The following is an 11,297-nucleotide window of genomic DNA, read 5'->3' on the forward strand; positions in this document are numbered from 1 at the left end:
ACAGCAACTTGTCTGTTCCCCTTCCCCCGATTCCCCAGCACTGTTCCCATCCCCCCAATTCCCCAATAAAAATCTTTAAAAACAAAACAAAACAAAAAACCCAATAAAGGCCAAAACAATTTAAGTGAATTTCAATTCTTGCAGGAGAGTGAAAGCAGTTAAAAGTTGTACTTGGCCTTCCCATGTCCCTTTTGGGATAAAAGGTATAAGAATTTTATTGACATACAAGGATATAGCTAAACGTTTTCCACTTGGATCAGGTGTGTTAAGAATTACAGTATGTTGCAATTAATCATACTTTCATGTTCTTAAGGAACTGCAAAGCTCTTAAAACCAAAATTTTATAATGGTAGTCTTTAAATTATACTTAGTTTAAACATACACTATATATGCTATATTATGACAAATACCTTAATATCTCTTCTTGTTTCCAAATTTCCTAGCAAATGCCATAATGTCTCTCTTAAAAATTACTCCAATATTACCTTTAAAAGATTACCTTACAAATCTGACTGGAAGAAAAATAATAATTTTTATTGGAGTATGTCCTAAAAGTTATTAAATAAATATTGTAAATAATTATTTATACATATACAATTAAATATTTATCTTATAATAGTTTTCATTGGTCTACTTCTATTTTTAAGTTTCCCCTTTATGGATTTAATGTGTGGTCAAAAGTTTACAAGATCAGGATGAGGGATAATAAAACAAGCTACTAAAATAGGATAATTTTATATATGGCATCTCTAACAATCCTACATTACCTATACGTGATCTCCTTGAATAAAAGAAATATACCCTTTTAAAGATATTTACCCAATGGAGAAATACGCTGTTCTACAATAATAGTTATAGTCATCAATAATCCATTCTCAATAATGGATAATAATGGATAGAACAGCAGACAGAAGATCAGCAAGGTAACAGAGGCCTTAAATAGCACAATAAACCAACTAAACCTAATAAATATATACAGAACTTTCTCCCCAACAATAATGACATACATGTTCTTCTCAACTGCACATAGGACATTTTCCAGGACAGACCATATGTTAGGGCACAAATTAAGTCTCAATAGATTTTATAAGATAGATATGATACAAAGTATCTTCTCAAACCACATGGGATGAAGTTAGAAATCAGTAACAGAAGAAAACTGAAAAGTTCACAAATCTGTAGAAATTAAACAATACACTCCCAATGGATCAAAGAAGAAATCACAAGGGAAATTAGAAAATACTTAGAGATGAAACAAAAACATAACATATCAAAACTTATGGGATGCAGCAAAAACACAGTACTAACAGGGAAATTTAAAGCTGTAAACACTTACATTAAAAAAAAAAACAAGTGAGATCTTAAATCAACAACCTAACTTTAAAACATAAGGAACTGGAAAAGAAGAACAAGTTAAACCCAAAGTTAGCAGAAGGAAATAATAAAGATTAAAGCAAAGATAAACGCAAAAGAGAATAGAAAAAAAATTGATGAAAACAAAAGTTGGTTTTTGAAAAGACCTACAACTTGACAAACCTTTAGCTAGATGGACTAAGAAAAAAAAAAGGAAAGATTCAAATTACTAAAGCCTCCACCAAAAAAACTATTAGAACTAATAAATGAATTCAGTAAAGGTGCAGAATAAAAGATCTAAATCTGTTTAGTTTCTGTACACTAACAACAAACTATCAGAAAGAGAAATTAAAAAACATTCCTATTTACAATTGCATGAAAAAGAATAAAATACCTAGGGGTAAATTTAACTATGGAGGTGAAAGATCTGTTCACTGAAAACTATATGACACTGATGAAAAAAATTAAAGAAGACACAAACAAATGGACAGATTCCATGCCATGGGTTAGAATAATTAATGTGGTTAAATGTCCATACTCCCCAAAGCAGCCTACAGATCCAACGCAATCTCTATCAAATTTCCGGTGGCATTTTTCATAGGAAAAACAACCCTAAGATTTGTATGGAACTACAAAAGACCCTGAATAGCCAATGCAATCCTAAGAAAGAACAACAAAGCTGAAGGCATCACACTTCCTGATTTCAACCTATGTTACAAAGCTATAATAATCAATAGACACAGACTTATTTTCTCTACAACGTGAGATGCTGGTGGCTAACAAGCTTTTCAGTTCCTCTAATCCCTGCATCTATTAAGCTTGAAGCAAAATATTATCCTTGAAATGTGGTGAATTCATCACCATGAATAATGCTTTAGATTTGCACAGTCTCTTTATTCTTAAACAGAAACAAGTAAAAAAAAAATCTGTATTTTACAAATGAAAAAGATAGAGAGGCAAACTTGCAAAGTATTAAAATCTTTGTTCTTGTATCATTTCTTATTAACATTTTCCCCCCACATAAATCAAAGGAAAGCACAGGATTCCCAAATTGAGGATTGTCATCCAAACACTGTTTTCCTTCTGTCCTGAGGATGTGAGCTGAAATGACTAAGCTAGCTGTCACTATCTCCAGGGAACAAAGAAAGCAAAATGGTTGCCCGAGTAGTCTACAAGGGTGAAGAAACATGCCAGATGCGTCCCACAAGATGGGATGCTAACCTAATTATATAACCTTTATGCCACTGGCCAGATCTAGGACTATCTGAAAAGGAAAATTAAAAGAGGAAGAAGAAAAACAATCTTTGGAGAAAACATTTTTTTCTGAGGAGCAAGCCATGTTATTATAAGTTCAAGTCTCAATAACTAAGGAAGTTATTTCTCTTCGGCCCAAAATTGTATAATCAATGAATGTCATAATCCATATTGAAGAAAACTATCAATTCATAAGACTAAGGAGGATTGTATATGAAATGTACATACGTGCTCATCACCTTTCAACTTCCATGTATATGTGCTTGTCTTATTCCTTAGCATTACTTAATATTTTTCAAAATTCAAGCATTAACTTGTGTCCCATTATCATAAAATTCTCACAATGCTCCTGGATTAGTAATAAATTCACATTTTAAAGTATCAAAATAGCTTACATTTAATAAGTATGTGGTAAATTCACGCATCATATACTAATCATTACCTATTCAGCATTTAATCCTCCCATTATTGTTCCCATTTTATGGGTGAGGGATCTGAGGCTTAGGAAGGTTAAATCATTTACCTAAGGGACACACAGTGAGTGGCAGAGCTGGGCTTGAATTTTCTAATTTTTACATTATTTTGCCTCTAACGTGAGTATAGTATTAAGAGTTCTTATTTCAAAATGCCTCATGCTGAAGATGGGCAGGTTTAGATATTCTGGCAGTCTGAGCAGCATCAGCGGTTGGTAAGTACCTGACCTAGATAGAACAGCAAGCACTTTCTTATCCTGCTTTGACCCTTGTACTCCAACTCTTTTCCTGAGTATTCTATGGCAACCACCCTCTCATGCTACCAGCAGCTGCCAATGGCCCATGGATGCCTCAATATACGCATAGACTGGACTCAGAAGAGACAACTTTTCTGAGTTCCATTTATATCTGCTGTCTGGAATTAGCCACTCACAATGCTCAAAAGGGAACGGTAATTAATGTCTTATTAACAGTGGGCCACTAAATTCTGCTCTGTGTTTCAGAAATAATATCTGTTGCCGAGACAAGCACCGGTTATAATTCAGGAAACTTCAACTGTAATTCTAAATTTGACCCAGAACAAATAGTTTTTGTTCCTTAGTTTCTTTATGTAAAAAGGGAGAAACATCTGTGATGTATTTTACAGGCTATTGGAAGATACAAAGAGATGGTATATACAAAAGCATTTTTAAAAGACCTGTAAAGGTACTAAAAAATATTCTAGGAAAGTCTCATATAGGTAGTATGGCCAGGAAATTAAAAAAAGTTTTTTTAATGGCTGAATAAAATTTGCCTCCATTTCCTTTAATTTCAGGATATAGATCAAAGGTTCTCAACCTTTCACAGAGGTCGCCTAAGACCATCGGAAAACACATATTTTCGATGGTCTTAGGAACTGAGACACCGCTCCTCTATCCGTCTCCAGGCCCACATGCAGATACGCCCACATACGAGTACCTGGGGACCCCTGTGAAAGGGTCGTTTGACCTCCAAAAGGGTCGCGACCCACAGGTTGAGAACCGCTGTAGATACACTGGCCCCAAGTTATTCCAAAAGGTGTTTTATATATCAAATTAAATAAAAAATGAGACATAGCTTCTGTCATTAAAACTTTATGAAGTTTTAAAAAGTATATTTTTAAATTACACAAATTGAAAAGGATATTAATTTCAGAGAAAAGTTTCTTGGCATTTCTATTTCTGAAATTCATGGAAGAGCTAGGAATTATTATTCAAGTATACAGAGAAGAAGTAAGTTTTTAAAGGGGATCGGGTCAAGGTAAAGGTAACGAACATGGGAGCCATGGGAAATGCAACAGCAATGGGCATCGCCCAAATTGAGAAAGAACAAAACAGAGAAAATGGAAACCACATCAGAAGCAAGGAAAAAAAGAGTTCCAGAAAGTGCAGTCACATGGTCTGTCCCTTACTAAAGGCAGAATTCTCTTCCTCTCATCTCTCCTGTACTTTATTCTGCATTTTTGTGCATATGTATTTCTCGTCAGACATCTTCACCCTTTCCCACTCTTTCCACCTAAATCTATATATGTGATCAAATCTATTTTATGTTAAAAACAAAAATGCTAGGTCCTGTTCTATCGTTAATCCTACAACTACTACACATGTCAACACACATCTCAACCACTCTCAGCAACCCTCAAGCTGGACAAATGAGTTACAGCAGCCTTCAAATTTTCACTTTCACCATTCCACTGAGTCTGTTCTCCCCAAGACCGGTCACCAAAGCTCACCTCACTTCCCAAATCAGAAAAATCTTTGGGTCTTTTTTTTTTAAAGATTTTTATTGGGTAATTGGGGGAAGGGGAACAGACAAGTTGCTGTCCTTTTGTTCTTCAGTCTAGTTGTGGAGGACGTTGCTTCACTGACCCAAGTTGGCACCATCATTGCACTCTTCCCGGGCGAGGCAGATCAGTCGCCGGCTTCTGGACGGCCGCTCACTGTGGCTGCTGGCTACACACGGTAGCCCATGGCAACCCACTGCAACAGGGGCTGCAGCCTACGCTGTCGCCGGTGACTCATGGCAGCCCAACTCCAAGTCGAGCTGTTGTTCAGCATCTTAGCTGTAGAGGGCAGTGTCACTGGCCCTCATATGTGGGATCTGAACCAGGGCCCTGCTGCTCAGAGCTGCCGTCCCAAGCCAGCTCTTAACCAACGCGCCACTCAGCCAGCCCTCTTTGGGTCTTTTTACTTACACTTGCTGCAGAATTTAATCTCTCCTTTGAATGTCTTTCCTGGTTACCATACATTTTCTCTCCTGATTACTCTCCTTCCTCTCCAATTATTTCCCTTTGAGACTTCTCTTCATCCATCCACGCTTAAATGTCAACTTTCTCCAGGGTTCCAACCCCAGGCACTTCTCTTATGTTTTACACTAGGCAGTTTCATTCATGAACACTCTTCACCGACGGTAGGGTCAATACCGATAACTCCCAAGCCATTATGGACCTGTCTCAGAGCTACAAACCCACGTCTCTGACTTTGTATAGGGCATCTCTATCTGAATACCACATAGGAATCTCAAAATGTAGCCTGTCCAGCTAAATCATGGTCTTTTCTACAAAGCCTGTTGCTCTCTCTGTGTTCCCTAACTCTGTCAGTGGCATCACTGTTCATCTCAGCATCCAAATCTAAAACCTGAGAACCTCCTCCTTCACCTCCCAACTATTCCATTCAGTGTTCACTACCTGGGCTCCATCACCTAATCACCTTTCAACTGAACAATTACAACTAACTTGTGAACTAGACTCTGCCTCTGTTCTCAACCAATCTCTATGTTGGTGCCAAGTGAGTGTGTAAAAGCACAAATCTAATCATGTTATGTTATGTACCTTGTGTAAAATCTTTGCGCTTTAGTCCAAAACCCTTGATGTATTCCTGGACTTCATAGTCTGGCCCTGCCTTTATCTCTAGCCTTATATTCTATCGCTTCATAGTACTGCACCTACAATTCAACTGGTCCAAGCTACCTGTTATTCCTTGAATGCATGATCATCCCTTTTTTCAAGACTTATACTAACTATTCCTTCCCCAAATCGCCCTTCCCTCACTCACCTTTCAGCTCTCTATGCAGGCTTTCCTAAATCTCCCAAGCTGATGTGAGCATTCCTCCTGTATTGCTATTATAACAGGACTTACCTCAGCTTTCATGCTATGAATTGTATATAAGAGCCACACCTTCCAATAGCTAAGCCCTAAAAGCTAAAGTCTGACCAGAAGCAAAAAGCCAAAGTATTCAGCGAGCTCTACCTACAGTATGAAAATAGGTTAAATTCATGAAAAAAGAGAATAAAAGGGAAATAAGGGCAAAACATAGAATTAATCCTATAATGGAAAACTTAAAATCCTCACTTTGTTATTAGCCCACTAGTAAATGGTTTCTTATGCCACTTTGTGGACCTAATTAGAAACATACAAAATATAAGCGTGTCAACAGGTGAGGAGACTCAGTTATAGTCAACAGTCAAGTATTTACAGTCTAGGTCTAGATATCATAAATACATACTATGTAAAATGAAAATTTGACTTTTATAATGTTGTACATTATAAAAGACTGGTCTTAAACTCCAGGAAAACAGCACAACGATAGTGTGTAACTGCAGTGAACCGTTGTTCCAAATACAGGAACAGCTCTGAACCAAAGGCTTGCACCTGTTCCTGCCACACGTATGTGAGACAAACAAGGGAAACCCACAACCACAACTGACCAAGTGCGGTTCCATCCACCATGGAACTTCTAGTAAAGCATGTTTTCAGGAGAGAGATTAAAAAGACAATGGCATTAAATAATGTACCAAGGAAACCACGTGCCTGGCACTACAAGAGTGCCTTTTGTTTCTTCTTTCACATAGGTGCTGGGAGATAAATGCATAAGGCACTGAAGGGGAAATACTTATAATTGAAGAAATGAAAAAAAAAAGGCTAGCTTGTCATGTAAGTACCTGGACTACCAATTGCTGCTCAGAGAAGCCACATACTTGGGCACACGGGTGCCACAGTGACATTTGTAAGATCTGATATCAGCTGGGCCTGCAGTACTACCTGACAGTCTTTGTGTGTGTTCCTAGTCCATTCTGTCTCTGAATCTATACAGAATTATTTTAAAATGTGGGGGACTATTCTTCATTCTCCTAAAAATTCACCACCACTACCACCTTCAGTATGCTCAGGTTTAGATGAGAGGTAACGAGAGTGGGGCCCTCATGATGGAATTAGTGCCCTTATAAAAAGAGCTACCAGAAAACTGGCTGGTGTGCACATGCCCCCCACCCCTCTCTCTGCCATGTGAGGACACAGTAAGAAGGGAGCCGTCGACAAGCCAGGGAAGAGGGTTCTCTCCAGAAACAGACCATACTGGCCGCTAGATCTGGGACTTCAGTCTCAAGACCTGTGAGAAAATAAATTCCCGTTGTTTAAGCCATCCCGTTTACAGTATTTTATTATGGCAGCCCAAGTGGACTAACACAGAATCATACTTACAGGTGGAGATTCCGCAGACTGGTCCTAATTACAGCTTCATTCATTAGTAATATTTTAAGTTAAATAACACTAATGTTGGTTTTGAGGTTTGTTTGTTTTTTTTTTAAGTGCTACCTTTCAGAAAATAATTGCACAAAATGAACGAGAATAAAAAAGAAGAGTGAAATCATAAACAGGTATAGTGCAGGCCTGCTGCAATGTATCGCTGAGCTGGTAAAAATGAAATAGAAGATACTTACCACCACCAAGAATGTAAGAATCCTGGTGGCTCCCCCAATGTGATGTTTTTTTCCCATCTTATCTAAAATGAATAAAAGAGATATTAAATACTTTCCTAGTAACACTTTTTCCCCGGCATATTACAATATTTTCCCATTTAAAATATTAAGGTAATATATAAGATTTTAATCATTTTCATATTATTCTTTACTCAGTTATCACAAGTACTCATTTTGCATAGTGATGTGTTGACCGCATAGCCTGTGAGAGAAGATGCTGCCATTATTTCACTGAATTTGCTTCCCACTGTGCCAGAATTTCAGAAGGTATTTCAGGATCTTAAGGCACATCAAAATCAACGTCAGTAACAAAATGAAAATCAGTTATCACCATTAACCCAGAAATTTGCAAGAGGTTGCACGTAATGTGTAGACTCTAAGTTATGCCTTAAGGATTGAATCTTTCAAATAGCTCCTCATTTGAGGGGATGGAGTAAGAAGGTATATGTTTTCGATAAAATAAGAATTTTTAAAAGATGGTAATATTAACTTTCCATTTATTATGTTTCAGACGAGTTGGAGTTCACTATAATAAAGTTTAAAACTAGGCCAATATCTCCTCAAAATTAAAACTTCTGATTAAATACACTTTACAAATTAAATTTAGAAATTGAAAAGCTGGATGGGTATTTATACAGTGGCTTTTTAAAGCACTGGAGAGCAGTGAATACAAAAGATAAAAATCTTTGCATCTAGAGAGATTACACATTTGTGGGGAAGATAGACCATTAAAAAAACCAAAAACAAGAAAAAGAAAATGTATTTGTATTAGAAGTAGAAGGTGACAAATGCGATGGAGGAAAACAAAGCAGTAATGGAGAATAAAGAGAGCAGGAAAACAAGAAGTGAGTCATAATTTTAACTAAGGGGATCCAGCCTCAAAAACAATCTTTATGTATAAGTCTATGCCTTAGTTTGTTTTAGTTTAAATAATTAAAAATTATTTAACACCACTCCAATCAATAAAATATGCCCATAGGTCCTTAACACTACCAGGGAGTAAATAACTATAATTATATATTTCAAAAAAATTCAATGAATCCTTTCTATAGCCTACTATGGGAGAAGTGAGGATTTCTTAATCCAAAGGATTTTTTTTTAAAGTTTTAGAAAAGGAACCGAGAAAGTGACCCTAAATGTAAAAAAAAACCAGCCCTCTTTAAGGAAGAGATAGAAAAACACAAGTGCAATTAAAATCACTGAAACTGGCTACATTTTTTTTTAAGAGTTAAGAACACAAAATGTAAACCAATGGGAATCTGGAAGTAAACAAGTAATTTGCTCTCAAAAAACAAAGAGAAATTTTCTAAAGATCAGAAAATTATATATGATAGCCATTGTTAAAAAGAGCTAAAAGGAGAAATTCCTGGAATTCATGAACTTGAATTTATAAAGACTAAGTATGAACAATGAACCAGAACATGTTATGTAAATGTGAGCCAGATCCTAAATTTCATTCTCCTAAGTAGTAACACAAATAATTTTTATATCTATGCTACCTTTTATCTGATAATTTCAGTTGATCGATATTCTATCTTCCTGGTTCATGAAAAAATAAGGAATCGTACTTAATGAGTCTTATGAGGAATAAAACTCTGATGTCCTACTAAAGTTATAATTTAATAAAAAACCTGTGTCTCATCTTAATCTCTTTGTCACTGGTTGATGTCTTCCTGAAAGGGCATAATAATGGACCTCACAGATGTGCCCCAGATACACTAATAATCCTAATCCCTGGAATCATCCTTATCACATAAACAACAAGTTTTTCAAAGCAGCGTCTTTACATTTCATCTCAGTTAATCCTGACTTTACATAACATGACTGTTAAAGCAGATAGTGCTATTCTCAGTTACAAGAGAGTATGAGATGACTTAGGGAAGAGTTAAAGTGGCGTGACTAGCTCTCTGTGCCAGATGTGCTGGAGGTAGAATTAGACTCACAGTGTAATATGAGTCCCACTACACCACACCCCCCTCCTGCAATTGCACACTGTCTACAACCAATCATACATCTAGATGAAGTCCTCTAGAAAAGTACCTAGATGGCTTATATTTGACATGGTCTTTTAGCGGAGAAAGTCTGAAGGTAACGCATTTGTATTCTAAACAGTATTACATCTTATTATTTCTCAAAATGCTTCACGCACATCATCTTTTTCATCCTCATAATATTCTTTACTACATAGTGAGTCTTTCTTACTCTATAAGAGTTAATCTTTCTCACTTTCTATTGCAAGTCTGTGGCAGAAGCATCTAAGACTTTGGTCCATCATATTGAAGTGAACACAGAAGCCATGCTCTTATAGTTAATGAATGAACAATTAATGCTTTAGGCATTTCCAAAGAAGAGGTGATTCTGCATAGGAATACGTTTGCATAGTGAATGGTATTTTGTGTCTCCAAACTAATTACTAATCTAGATATTACTTGTTTACAGAAAGCATGAAATAGCAAAACAGGACTCTGATCTGTAGAAAACTAAGGCACATTCATCGAGCATTGTCAGAAACAATTACAATTAGAAACAGCCTGAAAAACATTCACCAATAGTGAATATAAAATAAATTTTGATATATACTATAGAACAGTGTGCAGTCATTAAAAATAAAAAGCTACATCTCCATAGAAAAAGGGCCATGTTATATTGGTTTCTCAGGTTGGGGATTTGGGAGGTTGGAGAACGGTATATAGCATAAAACATTTTCTGTTTTAAAACAAAAGTGTGCATACATATACATGCATTTGGGTGTATTCCTATTAAAGAAATCACACCAAACTTACTTACAACTGTGATCTCTGGAAAAAGGTAAAAGAGGACCTTCATTTTAAAATCATATTCATCTATGTAGTTTAATTTTTTTAGCCAACATGGCTTAATGATGGATGAGGTTGCGGAATAGCCAGAAAATACCTCTAAATGTCAACAGTCATTTTAAAAATAATTCTGCTGTTTATGAAGGGGCATTTTCTGATGGACTTAGTTTCATGGCCTTCAGGCTTGTTTGGGTGTTTAAGTGGCATCTATGAGTACAATTTCTCTCAAATCCCATTCCCAATGTGTCTGTCCCGGGGCCTTTTGCTGTGTAAGCATCTACCTCCCTTCCTTCCACCATTTGCCCAGCTAGAAGCTGTCTTCTCCTGTAACTGTCATGTAAATCTCGAGGCCCATTCCCACTGCCATTTTCTGCATTTGAGGATCTCATGTGATTATGCTGTGTCTCTATCCTATGACCTGGTGTTTTCAGCATTTCTATATAAATGCAGAACCAAACGTTGAATCATGAACAAGAGGTATGTCGGCAGGGAAAAGACATGCAATATGCTTTTAAATGATCATTACAAAATACAAATACACATTATATGATATAGCAGTTCTTCTAAGAACTTAACCTATAAATATGTTCATGTGTGCAAAAAAAGTATATATACATATACACATAT

The 11,297-nt window shown here is 36.4% G+C and overlaps 1 protein-coding gene across 1 annotated transcript in view; it reads right to left on the reverse strand.

The window, feature by feature from the left end:
• The window catches only part of SSBP2 (single stranded DNA binding protein 2), a 280,570-nt gene that overhangs the window by 190,973 nt on the left and 78,300 nt on the right, over positions 1–11,297 (reverse strand). Inside the window, exon 3 of the mRNA XM_019652585.1 lies at positions 7,816–7,877. Within this exon, the coding sequence (XP_019508130.1) occupies positions 7,816–7,877 (62 nt within the window). The remainder of the gene's footprint in view (positions 1–7,815; positions 7,878–11,297) is intronic.

The sequence above is a fragment of the Hipposideros armiger genome, unplaced genomic scaffold (assembly GCF_001890085.2).
Source record: "Hipposideros armiger isolate ML-2016 unplaced genomic scaffold, ASM189008v1 scaffold_182, whole genome shotgun sequence".
NCBI classification, from domain to species: Eukaryota; Metazoa; Chordata; class Mammalia; order Chiroptera; family Hipposideridae; genus Hipposideros; species Hipposideros armiger.